The sequence below is a fragment of the Leptosomus discolor genome, chromosome 3, assembly GCF_034619465.1.
Source record: "Leptosomus discolor isolate bLepDis1 chromosome 3, bLepDis1.hap2, whole genome shotgun sequence".
In the NCBI taxonomy this organism is placed as follows: domain Eukaryota; kingdom Metazoa; phylum Chordata; class Aves; order Leptosomiformes; family Leptosomidae; genus Leptosomus; species Leptosomus discolor.
In genome coordinates this window covers 12,816,372-12,834,790 of record NC_141393.1, presented here as the reverse complement: position 1 = coordinate 12,834,790, position 18,419 = coordinate 12,816,372, and the positions used below count along the sequence as shown (strand labels likewise).

At 39.6% G+C, this 18,419-nt stretch overlaps 1 protein-coding gene across 7 annotated transcripts in view; it reads left to right on the top strand.

Annotated features, from left to right (window-relative positions):
- The window catches only part of TRAF3 (TNF receptor associated factor 3), a 29,961-nt gene that overhangs the window by 9,480 nt on the left and 2,062 nt on the right, over positions 1 to 18,419 (top strand). Inside the window, exons 5-8 of one of the 7 annotated variants that reach the window (XM_086462192.1) lie at positions 3,153 to 3,233; positions 5,919 to 5,993; positions 7,796 to 7,888; positions 12,301 to 12,441. In XM_086462192.1, the coding sequence (XP_086318318.1) occupies positions 3,153 to 3,233; positions 5,919 to 5,993; positions 7,796 to 7,888; positions 12,301 to 12,441 (390 nt within the window). The remainder of the gene's footprint in view (positions 1 to 3,152; positions 3,234 to 5,918; positions 5,994 to 7,795; positions 7,889 to 12,300; positions 12,442 to 18,419) is intronic. The other 6 variants (XM_086462194.1, XM_086462193.1, XM_086462196.1 and 3 more) reach the window with 6 other exon arrangements.

Here is an 18,419-nt window from a genome sequence, read left to right as displayed (position 1 = left end):
AAGTTGCATGTTGCCTTTTTATCATGAACTGAGAGTCAGTGTCATAGCCTTTGCAAGATAGTTTGGGTAGGTTAGAGAAGAGGGTAAGAGAATTAAAATTAGGGAATGAATATTAGAAGAGAGTCTTATTCCAGAAGGTTCATTTGTCAGAAAACAGGAAGAGCATCTTCCATCATAGGCTTGCCAAGCTGGTGAAGATGGCCCTGGAGGGAAGAGGGGCCCAAGATAGCTCGTTAAATTCAAGGATCACCTCCTCCAAGCTCAGGAGCAACGCATCCCAACAAAGAGGAAGTCAGGCAAAAACATCAGGAGGCCTGCATGGTTGAACAATGAGCCTGATGTTTATGGTATGGGATATACCTGTTGGCAAATTTGGGTCAGCTGCCCTGCTTTTGCTGCTAAGCACCTGGTCAGCTTGAAATTGCTAACAGCAGCTCAGCAAAACCAGGACACTGTGCTAGGGTACATGGAAAATAAGGAGGTGATTGGCGACATCCAGCATGGCTTCACTAAGGGCAAATCGTGCCTAACAAATTTGCTGGCCTTCTATGACAGGGTTACAGTATTGGTGGATAAGGGAAGAGCAACTGATGGTGCTGTTGACATTGTCCTGCATGACATCCTTGCCTCTGAATTGGAGAAACATGGATTTAACGGATGAACCACTTGGTGGATAAGGAAGTGGCTGGATGGTTGCACTCAAAGAGCTGCAGCCAACCACTCAATGTTAGAGTGGACACCAGTGACAGGTGGCATTCCTCAAGGGTTGGTATGGGGACCGATGCTGTTTAACATCTTTGTCAGCGATACGGACAGCGGGATCGAGTGCACCCTCAGCAAGTTTGCTGATGACACCAAGCTGTGTGGTGTGGTCGACACACTGGAGGGATGGGAGACCATCCAGAGGGACCTTGACAGGCTGGAGAGGTGGGCCTGTGCAAACCTCATGAAGTTCAACAAGGCCAAGTGCAAGGTCCTGCACTGGGTCAGGGCAATCCCAAGCACAAATACAGGCTGGGCGATGAGTGGATCGAGAGCAGCCCTGCAGAGAAGGACTTGGGGGTGTTGGTGGATGAAAAACTGAAGACAAGCCATCAATGTGTGCTTGCAGCCCAGAAAGCCAATCGCATCCTGCACTGCGTCAAGAGAAGCGTGGCCAGCAGGTCGAGGGAGGTGGTTCTGTCCCTCTCCTGCGCTCTGGTGAGACCTCACCTGTAGTTCTGCATTCAGCCCTGGGGCCCCCAGCACAAGACAGACATGGACCTGCTCGAGCGGGTCCAGAGGAGGCCACAAAGATGCTCAGGGGGCTGGAGCACCTCCTCTGTGAGGACAGGCTGAGAGAGTTGGGGTTGTTCAGCCTGGAGAAGAGAAGGCTCTGGGGAGACCTTATAGCGGCCTTCCAGTGCTTAAAGGGGGCCTGCAGGAAAGGTGGGGAGGGACTCTATCACGGAGTGTAGTGATAGGACGAGGGGTAATGCTTTCACACTGAAAGAGCGTAGATTTAGATTAGGTATTGGAGGACATTCTTTACTGTGAGGGTGGAACTGGAACAGGTTGCCCAGAGAAGCTGTGGCTGCCCCCTCCCTGGCAGTGTTCAAGACCAGGTTGGATGGGGCTTTGAGCAACCTGGTCTGGTGGGAGGTGTCCCTGCCCATGGCAGGGGGGGGGTTGGAAATAGATGATCTTTAAGGTCCCTTCGAACCCAAACCGTTCTACAATTCTATGATTTTTCTAGTTTTGTAGTTGATGATAAACCATTAAAGAAATTTGTAGGGCAGTATGCTCCTGAAGCTGTGCAGTAGTGTGTGATGTCTCTCTGTAACATGATTACAGATGTGTTCATGAGGGCGGCCCAGGTCCAGTTCTTGAGTCTGAGCAGAAATCGTCCTATGGGCCATTGCTTCTCAGAAGAGTACCGCAGTCACCCTGACAGAGGTTATTCTGAGAAGAGGTGTTGTCAGTCTATTAACATTGTTACTGGTTGGGTATCCATGCGCTGGTAGGGAGGGACCGACACTAGCGCCTCACTCCCACATTTTGGGAGTCTGTCCCAGCTCTCTGGCTAAGGAGCAACTTAGGCTTCCTTGCTTTCTGTTGCTGTGACTGTGTACATGTGGTATACCAAGTGAATTAGTGCGAACAAGAAGGATGGCAGGATAGATTTGCTTCAGAACAGCGTACCGGATGATCTGTTTTTAAAAATGAGGAGGTATAAATTTTCAAATATTTACAGATTTATGACGAGTTCTGAAGGAAGGCCTTTCACATCTCGGAGCTTGGGTCTCCTGTACATCTTGGGTCTGTTTCAAAAACCAGGCAAAAAGTGCATACTATTTGTTCTTCCTTTTCTAACAGGCTTATAAATCTAGATCTTTGTTTCTTTTTCTTTTCTTGAATACCAGAAATGAAACAGTTTGTTTCATGTTGAATAGGACATGTCACTTGACATGAAAGTCAATATTTTTTTACAGATTTTTCATTTTGTGGAAAAAAAGTGTAAATTCAGTTGGCCTGGGCTGATTCTCTTCCCTCGCTATGGTGATATGATTTGACAGCTATACTGAAGTATCTATCATCATCTAGGTTCAGATCAAAATGCCTGCCCAGCATCATGATAAAATTTCAACATCATCTTTGGGTGTATAACAGTGAGACTTAGTGTCAGAAGTTTGGGAATCAAAATTAGAAAAGAATTGAAAGAGGAATATCCATATCCATACATAGGAAAAAGAGATTCTCTGAGAGTGGGCAATGTACGTGTCTGAAGAGCTTTTCCATGCACTGTATACCTTTCTAAAAAAGGACATCTGCAGTGGTTCTGCTCGCTCTTAAAGATGCCCATTTCTGTGAGTAATTCTGGGGGAAGAAAACTTGACTTCTAGTATTGTTTCATTGCTCTAAGTAAAAAGAAATCAAATAGGAAGCAAATAGATTTACTTTTGTTCTTCAGAATGTGAACAATCTATTGAAAGCATAAACTAATGTCTGAGCAATTGCAGTTCTGTAACTGCACAACTGGGATAAACATTGAAAAAATCTTGTGGCGTTTCTTTTTTTTTAATTATTGTAGGATACTTTTCTTTGCAGGTAAGTCCTTTCTTTAATTTCAGAGTAAGAGTTGATTTGTGGTTTGTTTGCTTTTTCCTCTTTAGAAACATGAAGATACAGACTGCCCGTGTGTCATGGTTTCATGTCCTCATAAATGTAGTGTTAAAACACTCATGAGGAGCGAGGTAAGAAGTCATGCCCAGTGTTGTGCTGAAAGATTAAATAATTTTTTAGTAAGATCTCGCAAGAATTTTGCCAGAAGCCATTTCCTTATTAAAATGTGAGATCTAAAGAAAAGCTTTTTCTACCACACAGTTAAGTGTGATAACACTCAAATATTTTTGAATGATTTCTTGAAAAAATATTTTAAAAGAAATAATTTCTTAGTTTTGTGTCATTACTACACTTGGCTTGCCCAAAATTAGCGCATGTCTTTCCTGCTTTCATCTTTACTAGCTCTCCCCCTGCCCTTCTCCCATTTGAAGTATTTGTTGAGCACACTAGAGCTGCATCTTGGGGTAGTTAGCTTATATTAGAATAAAAAGAGAGAATTAAAATTTAGTGCACTTTGACAAGAGTTAGTAAAGGCTAGAAAAGTCATACAAATGTATAGAATCATTCCATGGAAAAAATTAAATTATTATTAAATCTGTTGAGTTTGGAGAAAAAATAACTGACACTTAAAGAATTAGTGTAAGATACAGTGTAATAAGGGTACAACATCCCCATAGCCAGATGCAACAATGCATAAAAATTTCTCTTAACGTATAGAAGCTTACAGTAATAGATACACCAGATTAAAAAAAAAAAAACAAACATGTCATCTTTGAACAGATCCATGTTCTTGTACATTAAAAGATGTAAGTAGCATCTGTCAAAGTTGATGTGCATTATTTTTTCCTAAAAATAGAACTCACCAAGGATGGCGAAGAGCTTATTTAAGTCTTCAGCACTCTGTAAGCCTCACTTAAGGAAAGTTACGTTTCTGATCTGAGGATAAGCTTTTCTCTTTTCTCTGATAATTACTTCCCGAGTTGGATTTGTACTATTTTTCACTTACACTTGTAAATTATTAATCATATCATAGTGCACAAGGCACATAAGACATCAGCCAAACACCAGGGCAGTCTTTTCACCCAGGGTAATGAAATACAAAATATATGATAGATACTGTACCTATTAAGAGAAAATGATCTGCTAAGAAAAGAGGAAAATATGCATACTGAGCCAATTCTATCAGTGCTTACTTTAGATTCTGGTTCTGGAACAATTAGGCATATTCTTAAATCTTGACTTCAGCAGTTTCTTTGAGGTGTATCTGAGTGCTAGTAAGAACTGACCCATTAAAGTCTGGGTTGTTAAACATATAGTCAGAATTGGGTTCTGAAACCATAGGTAGAAACAGACCTATAAACAGTCATCTTGCCCTGCATCATCTGTTGCTGTGTGTTGCTTAATTTTTTTCTGATACTGTGAAAATGTATATATTGCTTAGTTGCATGGTTAGGGACAATGACACTAATGCAGAAAATGGAAAAATGCCTGCCTAACAGTTTGAGAAAATTCTGTAGTGTACAAGTGAATATCTTACTGTAGAATGACAGGGAATTTTTCGTAAGTCTTTGGCAGACTTCTAGTTTTGAGAAGTTGAAAATGTGGCGTTCTTGTAGCCTGTTATACCACATGTGTCTCTCTTATTTGGTCTTATTTTTTTTCTGAACCACATGTCTTTTGAAACTATACTCTGAATTTTTACAGATAGTGTTTAGAACATAATGGGTATATATCAGAGATAAGTGACCGATTGCATCTCAGTATCAGATTTTAAAGCCTGTCCTGTCTGTTCCAGAGTTACACGTTCAAAGCAGCATTGGTTCACCACTTCTTTCCATGGAGGTGGATGAGCTGAGTCATGTGGGGCTTATGGCGTGGGAATTTCAAATGAGATTTTGAAACCCAAAAGAGCGATGCCAGCTGAGGAGCTAGGCTCTAGCTCCTGTCTGCTTTGTGGGAAATACAAACTGCAGATCCTGTTTTGGAAGATAGAGTGTTTGTTGCACTGTCCTTTCTAAAAATGGTTCTTTGCTTCAACTTTTAGGCAGTTTGCATCCAGTTGCTGCCCTCTGCGCTGCAATGGCTGCTCTCTGTGTATATGTATATGCTTCTGTGAATTGGTTTATTTTTAAATGAAAAGTGGTCTGTGCTCATAATAGTCCAAGATACTGGAATAAATCTCAATCTGTGAAAAATGCAGGCATTTTACTAATCAGTTTTAATCCTGTGTACTGCGTTTTTTTTTAAAAAGTTACTTAACTGTACCGATGCTAAAACTCTGTCTGTTTCATGCAGTACTTGTTTAGTCTTTTTTGTGTAATTTAACTGTTAAATTTAGGCACGGAAAATTGCATGTTATGTTTTGAAAAGTTGGTTCCTCATGAAATTAGGATTAGAAAAAATGTACTTTACTACAGTGAAACTGATCTTAAGACTTGCTCAGAACACCAGTAAAAAAATCACTTATTGAGAAAAGCTTAGTCATTCACTAAAGTCAAATGAAATCATATAAATAATTGTAGAGTGTGTTCTTTTTGTTTGCTTTTTTTTAATTGGGTTGCCTATTGAAATAGTCTTTAGTAGAAGTTTCACTGTATATTAAATGTATCACACTGTATACTGTATTGGCATGTGCGTGTGGTTTACGTGTATATATAGTATTTGCACTTTAGATCAGACTGGAGAAAATATACACACGTGTATTGTATGTTCTGCAAACAGCACACAATACAAACCTGATAACCTGTGCCCGTTATGTTTTGAGCATTATCATGCAAACGTCTTTTGCCAAAACTCACATTTTTTTCCTATTGCAGTTGAATGCACATTTGTCAGAATGTATTAATGCCCCAAGTACCTGTAGTTTTAAGCGTTATGGCTGCACTTTTCAGGTCAGTATATAACAATTATACTTCCCAGTTGATGAAAGTCTGCAAATAGAACCTAACTCTTTGATGTGAAAGTTCTGGTTCTTCTCTAGTCTTGGTTAAGAAAAAGTCATCCAGTTGCACCAAGTGATTATGCAGCAGATGTTTAGTTTTACATTTAAAAAATAAATAATATAAAAAGCCCACATATTCCTGCAGTGGTTTGGGAGTTCAATGATTAGGTACATCTTGTTGAAATAGGAAGATGATACATTTGAAGAACTTTTTAGCTTAGAATAGAGGAAAGTCACTTTTGTTCTTCAGAAAATAGACTAGTAACTTCAGTTCTATGAAAGTAATTCTTTTCTTGAGCTAAATATGTTTATATTTTCTCTCATTTGTGTGTCTTAATATTTTTATCAAGGTTAAACATAGGTTAGTGCACTTAAAACATATTTTTATGTGCATTCATATGTCTGTGTGCACATAGGTGTATAATCGAAGCATAGCATGAAATTAATTTTTAAAAAAAGGTTTAGATTTTAATCCTGGCAATCCCTGCAATATTTAAAAAAAAAATTTTTAAGCCGAACCTCAGAGTTGAGTTTCAGTAGTATTATTCCAATGTCTTTCAATATTCTGCTTTGCTTACCGTCTATCTTGGGGAATTTGGATACTTATATAATGAAGAGATTAGTCAGGAAATGTCAGAAACTGCTGACAGGAAAAAATTGAGTTTATCAGATGGTGCGATTCATTTGGTAGCCCTTGATAACTTAGAGACAAGAACTGTAAGCAGCAACACTTCTCAATAAACTACTTCCTGCAGGTATTTCCAGGTTCTTGAATAATGAGCATTCATCATTTTAAGTGTTAACAGTAATGCTCTTAGTGGTAGAACTGATCAATGCTGTAACCCTGCCCACTGTTATGTCGTATGTATTGCCATTCATTTTATGTATGTATATGTGTGCATATATGTACATATATCCACATATATATTTTTAGTATTTTATATAGAGTACATACCTTGAGGATCATTGAAACCCCTTCAGTTGCTTTGCAGCGTATCTACCGTCAAAGCTAATATACTCTGCATTGCAAAACACTTACTGAAGTAGGTGTAATGCAAAACAATACAAATAAAGTAATATGGTCTGCATCTTATGTACTCTGTATATGATCTATGTGTGTTCTGTAAACTTTTTATATAGTGGTTATTTGTAACAGCATTTGTAGGTTGTGCAGAGGCAGCATATCTGAGTATCATAGAGCAATCATGGTAACATCTTAGGATGACAAACTAAGCATTGTAATATTTCTCAAAGTAGTTTATACAAAGCTGGCAGTTTCCAGTGATGATAAATTTATCTTAAATATTTGTCTTTAATACTCAACTGAGGGAAAATTTAGTGCTTACGGAGCTGTTCATGAAATACAACAGAAGTTTTAAATAACAGTTTGGGGAATTGGACATTTTAGGGTTTGTATGACTCAAGAGTTTTATTGTGCTTTATTTAGTGTAAAGCTACACAGAAGACTCTAAAATACAATTCATTTTGTAAATCTTGTTCAGCTTTATTGTCTCTGACATATCGAGCACACTGGATGGAGATAACGTGGCAGTTGTGTAAAACACTTGCTATATTAAATGTATTCCTGACTTCTGTAAATTCCCAAGTAGATTTCCCTTCTCTCTACAGTTCTGCAACATGCATCCGTGAACCAAAATATGTAGTGTTGGTTCGATGTCTTGATATACTCTTTCTTTGTAGGTTTAAAAGAAGTGGAATTGGCTAAAATGTATAAATTCTTTGTTGTCACAGGGAACAAACCAACAAATTAAAGCACATGAAGCCAGCTCAGCAGTGCAGCATGTTAACTTATTGAAAGAGTGGAGCAATGCTCTAGAAAATAAGGTATATCTTCTACTCACTTCTAATTTTCATTGATTTCTTTAAATCATATAAAAGTACTGGAAGAAGCGGGGTTTTTCCTGTTTAACAGCTGTTCAACAGTACAGCTAAAGCACTACTAGTAGGCTCCAAAATCAATCAAGCCATTTAGTGTATCTGGTACCTTTGTTACAATAAAATGCTGTGAGAAACTTGGCTTCGCAACTCCGTACACGATTTTCCTCATTGGTAACTAACTTAAAAAACTTTCTTCACATAGATAAACAGTCCAGTATTAAATTTCCTCTGAGCTGCCTTCTTACAAAAGGGAGGGTTCAGAAAGCTGTGGCAGCGCTATGAGCTGTATTTTTGCTACCTCAGTATTTTTCCAGAGATAACATTAGAAATACCATGTAATAAACCGGTTACTTTATTTATTTTTGTTTTGCTCTCCAGACTTAATCACCTGCAAAGGTTAATTAAGTTAAACATATTGTAATGCATGGGCATGATGATTTCTGGTTTAGTGCTTAGACCAGACTGAAGTTTATGTCGCTGTGCTTCCTTGGGACTCCTGGTTTTAGATTTTGGGATTTGGGAGATGCTGGAAATCATATCAGTACCAGCTACGATCTTGTGAATCATTTGAATGACTTAACCATACTTTCTGCAAGTAAAATTTAAGGCTTTGATTTAAAAATCCAAAACTTCGGAACAAATCACTGTTTTCTTAAATATTTTTTTAAAAGTTTTATATAGCCATTAAAATAACGCTTCTGCTTTTTGGGCGGGAAAAAAATCCCAGAATTGCCAAACTATTTTACAGATGCAGGCAGAAGAGTCAGCAGCCCCTTCAGATTTTTCTAGAATGAGTTAAATAAGAGTAACAGTTTCAGTGTAAGTTCAGTGGCAGTTGAGATGTGTGGCTTGTGACTTCTGTCATCTCAGAGCAGACCGCTAGCTTGAGTTTAGCAGACTGTCTAGAAAGTGTATTCCTTTCTTGGCCTACGGTCATCTCTCATGCATGGGTTTCCAGCAAGGTCCTGCAGCCTCAGGAAGTGTTTTAAAACAGAAGTTAACAGGAACAGCAAAATATGATTTTGTCCCCTGCACATTTGTCCCTGGAGTGCTTGTTTTTGAACTTTGAAGCCCCGTAAGGAAACCATTGAACGTGGGAGAGGTCTAGTGCAGGTTTTTTAGACAGAATTTTCACTACGTGTGTAGGTCTTGGTTTCATGATCAATAACAATACTTAAGTTTGCTTTTGCACTTCAGTCTCTTGTTAATGTAGGAACTGTACATTTTTCGGTTTTAACAGATACAAATTCATATCCTTAGTTCTTTTTTCTTTAGTCTGATTAAAAAGATACAATTTATTTTACATCATAGGAAAAAACACGTTCCCTGTGACTTCCAGAATAGATCATGTTCTGCCTTTTGTCAGTGTCCTCACAGGTGCTTTCTCATTTCAAAAATGCCCAGCAGTTCTGTGTTTGTCTCTTACAGAGCTAAGAGAATATACACTTTACTACTCATTTATGTTCAATTTTTGTTTTAACTTTCATTTAGGACATAACTGCTTATCATTGTTTGTCCATTTTTTTTTTTTTCTTTTCACTTCCTGCTTTGTAGACTTCTTCCTATTCATAATAAAGAGTTGAATCACTGGAAATCCCAAGACCGTGCCAAGTTACCAGAATAGCTAACCACATATCATATGTCAGTGACTTTATTCTAGAGTAGGGTAACAAAATTATTTGTAACTTCATTGCTGTTCTCTTCTTTGAGAAAATATTAATCAATGCACTGAAGAACAACTTGGCTGATGAATATCACAGAAATCTTGGCCCTGCTGAAGTCGATTTAAGTCATGTTGGTTTCTGTAGGGTCAAAATTTCATTTGGGGTACTCGCTGTGATATGTATGGAGAGGAAAGGAGAAGTTGCCTTCTCCCAGTCACCATGTTCTTTAACAGTGCTTGTGGAGTATGCAAACTGAAAGTCTTCAGAGCTGCAAAGCTGGTGCTCAGTTATGAGTTTGGTATTTGAATAATGCTGTTGGCAAAGAGTAGTAAGAGAAGGTCAGATATAAAGTCTTGAATCAAAACTTTGTGGGGCGAATTAAAATTCAGTGTTTTGTTCACTCTGTGATGGGACAGACATACAGACTGAACTCCCACAGGTTTTGTGATGGTGGAAATAATAAGTTGAACATAATTTTCTAGCTTCATCACATTCTTAAAGAAATCTGGTATAAACTGTATTTTATTTTTTAATATGTGACTTAAATGAGACCTGTTTTAATCCAGTTCTTTTTGTGGCATAAGGTTTCTTCCATAATACGCAATAGCTTAATTTGAAAAACTGCTGAATAAGAACATACTTTATGCTAGGAGTATTTCAAATATGACAAGGAGGTAAAGGAAGCTCATTGATGCAGTTTGTAAATAGATGCTGGGTTTCCTTTACCCTGTTTTTTAACTAAAGGTCCAAAGACTTAAGCCAAATGCAATTGGGAAACTGTATTTAGTGTTAAAGATTTCTTACTCACAAACTACCACCAAATTACAATTACTGACTTAGCAATGCCAGTTCTGTATGATTAAGGGCTGCAGGACATAATTCTGGTTTTCTTGTGTTCTGTAAAACTGTGTGGAAAAATCTCAGTACAAGACAGGCCCACGTTTTACAACTTGTACGAAAACGGAAATGTAATGCTAGTGACACAGAGTGTAACTGCTTTGTGATTGGGAGGCCTGGGGAGGAAACAATGAGAAAAGGGAATATGAAGAGCACAATTAACTAAAGAACTCTGATTCATTAAGGAAAAGGAGGGTGCAAAAAATTAAAGTGGCTACCCAGCAGGTCTGAAATACGTGGGAGGCAGGGGTACTAGTTAATTTAAACTTGTTCTTGAAAATTTTCTCCAGTACCTAGGCATGCATTCCTTCAGCCTTGAGATTGTTTCTTTGCACTGGCAAAATTAGCTTTGTCTCATTTCTGTTGGAACGTCTTCTGCCAGTTTTTCCATGTATAAAATACAGAACTAATGTATGTGTGTATATGCACACATCCTATATTGAAAAGTAGATATGCATATATATTGTGGTATCTATATTTTTGGGCCCCTGTCTGATGAACCTGCTGAATACCTGTGGACTTAAGCAGTCCTTTGTCTAGTTTAGGCGAGTATAGAGACTGAAATTATTTACCTTTCAGAACAGGCTAGCTTCTTGAGTCTAGGAATGCAGTGACATGGAAGTGATTTCACAATGTCTGATTAGAGGGCAGTTAAGGTGGTGTAATTCTACAGTGGTACCCACATCAGAGGTAAAAGTGGCTTTACCTCTAACTAATGTCTGTATTGGGGGAGGTGGTATAGATTTTTTTGGGAACATGAGGCATCCAAGTAATTGGTCTTAATGTGGAACATTTATCAAGATTTGCCTGGGTCAAAAATGGTGCTACTTCTTATCAATATCAAGATCTACCTGTGAAACTAGTCCGGGCATGTCCAAATGTCATTTTATGTCAAGTGTTTGTTTTCTACGTTTTTGCTGCTGAATAATCTTGACATTTAAAAAAAAAACCCAACCCACCACCACAAAGCAACCCCCTTCCCAAACCACATTAATGAACAGAGCACAAAATAGTCTGACAGAATGTTTACTGTATTACTTTCATCCCCAAGGAGATACATGATATTCTTCTAACAAGGTTCATGTTTTAAAATCATAATGAGTCACTAATGAATGAATTCATAAAATGTCAATATAGAGAGACAAGATAATCCGCAGCCTGTAGCTCTTCAGTCTTTTCTACTAATAGGCATCGTTGGATTTGCCTTCAAATGCATGGATCCTGTCTGTATTCACTCATTTCAGGAGTTTTCATCACCATCGCATTCTGTGAAGCCAAGCCAATCCTATGCAGTTGATGTTTTTTCCTTAAATTTGGTATAGATCAGGATAGACTGGAATAGGGAAGATTAACATTCCCTTTCCCAAGTAGCTTTTCAGCTGCTCAGCTTCTCTCTGGTATCCCTTCTGTGCAGGGCTTGAGTTAACATTGATCTAGAGCTAAATAGGTTGTTTCTTCCAGACTCCAAGCAACTCCCAAGTCAGTTAGTGGAAACCAGGAAACCAAGCCATTAATTATCAAACTGAATAAAGAAAAGATTATGCTTAGACACAAGTTCTTTTTCTGTTTGTGTATCCTGTCTGCACTTTCATTAGCCCAAGTTTTACCAGTGTTGTGGTGGAAGTGCAAAATTAGCTATCAGAAGGCTGGGGTTTATATATTTATTTATTTGCAAGACATGGAGAGATGTTTTACTAGGATCTCATCCCTTTCGTTTGTGTAAGATAGTTTAAAACTTACAAAGTTATAGGTATTTTGAATAAACTTTGGCAGGAGTAATTGTAGAATTTTTTCCAGGTGGCCTTGCTCCAGAATGAAAGTTTGGAAAAGAACAAGAGTATACAAACTTTACATAATCAGATTTGTAGCTTTGAAATAGAAATTGAAAGACAGAAGGAAATGCTGCGGAATAATGAATCTAAAATACTTCATTTACAGGTAAGAAATTTAGAATCTCCCCATTAAAGCAGAAATGGTAGTAGCTTCTGTGCCTTTACACTTGTGAAGTGAGGTGTCTTATTAAAAAGGGGGGGAGAGAGTTCACCTTATTATAAAGCTATTCTGCCTTTTTTTTTTTTCTTCTCGTCAGTAGCTGGTTTGTTGGAGTAAGATACTTCACTAAAACACTGCAGTTGCCTAGCCTATGTTAAAACAAAAACCCCTGTTTAAAAAGGGAAAAGATCGAAAACAGAATTACAAATCTTATCTGAAGAATAATCATAATTATTTTTTCTTCTCTGCAAAAAATAACTGCTTGAGTAACTGCTGTCAAACTGGAGGACAAGGTTAGCACCGTACAACTGTCATATGTATAATGTATATTTCTTTCCTACTTGCTGGTATTTTAAAAAATATTAATCATGAGTGAGATCAGTCTGGTGTGGAATTAATCCAAATGTAGTACAATGCATTTGAATACACTTTTTAAAATCCATGTATCTGTTGTCTGTCTTCTGAGGAAAATATATCTAATTATTCCTTTGCCAGTAGGTCTGTGGTCTGAATCACCTGGCCACAAGCCAGTGTCAAACTAGAAATCCTCTGGATGCTCTAGCACAATGCTTTTAGCCCAAGCTGAAATTCTTTGGTTTTCATTCAGAGCTGACTTGGAATTTGAACACTGGGAATTTGCGTGAGCTTGCTTGATGCTAACCACAATTAGGGAAACCTCAGGAGATATTTAGCAAGCTATTGTGAAGGTATCTTTTACAGTTATTTTAGTATGTCTGCTGCTAGAATATCAGATACCTGTTTTAGCATCCAGCTTAAAGGAATGCAAATAAAATTATGTTTTTCACTTACTATTCACTTCACGTATTACACTGCAAACATTGACATGCAAGAAAGATACAAGTATCCAAACCAGAGTGTGGCTAAAACTCAAAGGGTAGCACATTCAAGAGCTCAGAGCCTTGAGACCCTCAGTCTTGGTTTGTAAGGAAACCTTTAAGTTCAGTGACAGCAACGTTTGTCCTTACAGCACGTACTTCTTTCTGTGTTCTGCCCACATAGTAACCAGTTTAGCCTGCCTTAGTCATTGTTATTTGGTCTGATGATAGTCTGGGATATGGCTGCATGCTTACAATATTGCATTCTGACACTGGGAAGCTAATCCTTGTATGTATTGATATTGCTGATTGAATCTACCAGGAGGTAAGTTAATTTGTAAGCCTGGGGTTTTTACACATGCTGTTCTCAATAATGAGTGATGAGAGGGGAAATGGAAAAAACATACAGCAGAGTTTTTCATGATTGTCTTTGTGACAGATTGCAATATCTTTGATTTCCTCAAGCTGTAAGTGTTAGGAAAATCAATTTTCAAATGGTTTATGTTGAGGGGGAAAAAAAAAAAACCAACAAAACACAAAACAATATGGTTGGCAGATTCCAACAGGTGGCTTTTTGGTGGTAGTAAGTACTGCAGAGGATGTGTTTTGGGTTTTTTTTTTCTGCTTCCTCCCCCCCCCCCTTCTCTTTTCTTCTTCTTGCCAGCTATTTTAGTTTAGTTACTTTAAGCCAAACTGTGTTTTACAGCTGTTTCAACCTGATTCCTTCCACTTACTGGAACTTCCTGGTTCAGTCAGGTTGTTAAGGGCATTCTGGAAACACACCTCAATCTGGTTTTTCCTAGTCAGTATGCTTAGCCTCCCTGTTGCCTGCTAGGAGTTGAAGGAATTAGTTACCTGTGGTGAGCCATTCTTTTTCTGGGTTATGTTGAGCAGCCATGGCTATTTAAAAGCCACAGATACTTCCACTGTAGAACTAGCCAATTCAGGTATGGACAAGCTTAGTCCCCCAAGTCCTCTGCATGCTAGTAACTTCTAGTACAGTTTCAGTATTAGTTGTCAGGTAACCTTCTTTGGCTTGGTGTCATGGTTTGAGCCTACCCAGCTGGCTCCAAAAGCGCCCCCCCCCCCCCCCCCCCCCGGCAGCTGCTGACTCACCCCTACCCCGTCCCCTGAGGGATGGGGAGGAGAATGCAACCAAAAGGGCTTGAGGGTTGAGAGGAAGGACAGGGAGGGCTCACCTACCAGTTAAGGTTACGGGCAAAAGCCAGCTTCAACTTGGGGATAATAACACACATTTAATACAAAACAACCACCACCATCAAGGACAACGAGAGATACAACCGGGTCTTAAATACAACACGCCTCCCCTACCCCACCCCTTCGGTGTTCCCAGGCTCAGTTCTGCTCCCCCCCCCCCCCCCCCCCCCAGCGCAGGGGCAGGGAATGGGGGTCACAGTCCGTCCGGCACAAGGTGTCCCCGCTGCTCCTTCCCCCTCAGGGAGAGGGGCACTCGCAGCCCTCCCCTGCCCCACCGCGGGGTCCCTCTCCCAGCAGACATTCCTCCTCCCGCTGCCCCAACGCGAGTCCTCCCCCCGGGGCCGCAGCTCCCCAGAACCCCCCAGCGCGGGTCCCTCCCGGGGCTGCCGCCCTCCCACCGACGGGCGGCTCCAGCGCGACCGCAGTCGCGGCTGCTCCGGGCCCGGTCCCTGCCCCTCCGGCCCGGGGCCCTCCGCGGGCTGCAGGGCGACCTCTGGGCCGCCGCTGGGCTCCAGGGGCTGCAGGGGCTCAGCCGCCACCCCACCGCGGGCCGCAGGGGGACCCCTGCTCCGGCACAGCTCCCCCTCTCCTGCCTCACTGACCGGGGTGTCCGCAGGGCTGGCTCTCTCCCATCGCCCTTCGCTCACCAACGCAGACCGGACAAAGAGACCCCATCAACAGTTTCTTTCACTCTTAGTTATTCGCAGAGGCGCCATTGGTCCGGCCTGGCACAGAGGCGTGACCGAAATTGGAGCCGGGGGAGCTTCTCGAAGCCCCTTCAAGGAGCCACCGCCGTAGCACCCCCACTGCCAAAACCACACCAAAACGCCGCCAGACACCAAACCACTACACTTGGAAACAGCTGTTTCACTGAGCCCGACTGGCATCATCTGCACTGCGAGTCATTTAACAGAACCAGTGTAAATGCATCAAAGGTGTCTGGGCACTGGCAGGAACCTCAACCGTGACATGTTTTGATTCAGATTAATTTTCTGTATACTGGTCTTTTGGGAAAGTTTTTACCAAGAGAGTATGTGATACTTTTTTGACTGCTGTCTTGTGGAAGGGAACTTTAACATCCAGTGTCCAGTCTCTTATGAGTATGTGGAAGCATATTAGGAAGCCAAGCCTTAAGCTGAGTGTGGACATGAGATACTTAAAGACAAAAGAAACAATGACCTTGTGAATATGGAATGATTTGATTGGTAATACAGTCCTTCAAGGGAGGAGGATGTGTGATTTGTTTTCCCAGTCAAGTCCCTTTTCTAGTGTGTTCTTCAGCTTTTCAGTTTTGCTCTATCAGTTGCAATAGAAAGGTCCTTTAGGAGCATCTGAAAGAGAACTACAAATAGAACTTTCGTCGGTTCTCATGACATTTTCTAAATTCTTTTAGTAATAATAGTGCTAAAATTCTGGAAATAGTTTATTAGAAATACCAAACAAAACCTAGATGAAAATCAACATCAAAAAGAGCCCTCAATAGCTTGCAGGCATATAACTCTGGATTAATGATCTGGAGAGGTCAGTTGCTGGATTAAAAAGTGCATGCAGAAAATTGATATCTACTTGAAAATTTATGAGTACAGTGTGAGACATCTGTGTGCTTTCTAATGGAATAATTAGAGTGAAATTCTCTACTGCTCCATTAAATTCAGATTTAGTACATCAGTATCTCCCAGCATGAGGGAGGTTGACTCCACGTAGAGTAAAAAGATAGAGGTCCCACTGCTTTTTAAAAACCGAATACAAGTCAGTTTGCGCTTCTGTATCTCTTGAATTCTCCTGAAGAGGTACAGGAGATAAAATGCTACGCATTTGCCAACATGTAGTAGAAGCAGCTAAAAAAATAGAATTGGTTGTGCATATACAAAAGGAGTATGTTGCACACAGGAGAGAAATTGGTCCCTAGTAACAGTTTACTAAACTTTTTTCCCAAAAGAAAAATAGCTTACAGTTCTTCTGCATCTTTACCATTATCCAGATTAATCTAAAAACATATTTGTTTTGTTTGATACTGTGTTAGTGCCAAGAAGTCCCAATTGGAAATCAGAGCATCTCTGTGTGAGGCACTGTATAAACCCACGACCGTGTTACTGTACTTGCCTTGGAGAGTTTGTGTTTTGTGTGAGTAGAGGAAAAAGATGAGACTTGAGCACACCTTGAGTTCACTGTTGTGTGTTAACGGTGAACTAATGGCCAAATCTTGTGGCTCTGCTCTCAGGACATTCGTTCAGGCCATTCCATGGTGTATTTCCTTTTATTTGTATAGCTAACAGCCCTCCCTGTTTTATTTGCTGGTTATCATCAGTCCAAGAGAGAGGGTGACTGGTGGTAGCTGCTGATTAGTACATCAAGGCAAGTTGTGCCATCTATTTAATGGGACCGTACATCTGCAGTTACGATTCGGTACACAGCTTTCCTTCACAAAGTCGTAATTTTGCAAGTGAGATACATGAACTTGTTTTAAAACACCAACAGAGAAATAAATAGTTAATTTTGAAATATGTTAGAATACTCAGTGGTTTTTGAGACACCACAAAATAAAACACTCCTAGAACATGATTTTGCTAGCTGGCTTATCAAATTGACAGCCTTAAATTAATCGTTACAGACTTTCAGTGTAACTGAAACCACATGATTAAAAGCAAATGCCTAAAAGGGGAAATGAAGGCTGCATGAGGCAGAAGGGTTTTCCCCATCAGTGGGGAACATTGAATCCACATGGCTAACCAGAAGGCAAATGCAAAGTAACTTTATTTTCTTGTTTTCTCCTCAACTGCTATTTTTTTTAAGAAGTGAAAAATCATTTTAGACATCTTGGCGCTATATGATGATAAAACTATAAAGTTAGATTTGGAATTTAACTGTAGGTGGTAGCAAAAGTAGTTTCTTGTCTCAAATATTTGTGTTATCATTTGAACTTCACAGTTGATTATGAGGTTCTGGCTAAAATTCCTGCTAGTCCAAATTACCTGTGATAACATGGAGTGCTGTGTGTTTCGTGCATCAGACTTGAGGTAGACTGGGAAATACGTTCTTCTTTATATTTGTAATATACCAAGGTGCTTGCAGTGTTCGTTTTTCAAAGAATACCAGCCTATGTATTTTTTTCTGGAGTATTATATTTCGTGTCTTTCCAAAATCAACTGGGATTTTTGCTTTGTTTTCTTAAAAAGACTCAACCAGCAAGCACCTTCAGGACGATGGCTTACTCTATTTAGGAAGTAAGGGTGGGAATTTAGAAAGTGCTTAAGGGGACAGAAGTGGTAGTAGTTTTGCTTACACTCTTGAGGGCTTCTGCTACGGTTATGGGTATGTAATAACTTAGTAACTGATTTATGTGGGCTTGGACCTTCCTAATGCTGCTATATCTTCAAATATATGTACTCCTGCTCCATGTGTGCAAGAGTACTGATGTTTTTCTGGAGGGGTAAGTTGTTTTGCTGTTACCCAGTGATAAGTGCAGCTACTTGATTCACACCATGGTAAGCTGTTGTGCCCATACTTAATTGCTTAAGTACTCGTGACATGAAACCAAACACCTATCAGCCCATAATATCACTATAGAGACATTGAGAATACTGTTCTTGCATTGAAAGGTTTTTTTAAAAAAAATTCAGTCTTCAGACAAGAGCACACAAACAATTCCTTTTTTTTTTTTTTTTTAAATAATTGTGTTGTTAATTCTGATAGTGCTCTCGTATTAATACCTACGCAGCACTGAAGATTTTTATAAGTGTTTTATAGATACTTGGGCTATTCCTATAAATTTTCAAGGTTTCTGTTACTAAAATATTTTATGTAAATGAAACTTGTTTATATTGGTATGTAATATATCGATACGTAATCCTTGTTTAATTTGTATAAATT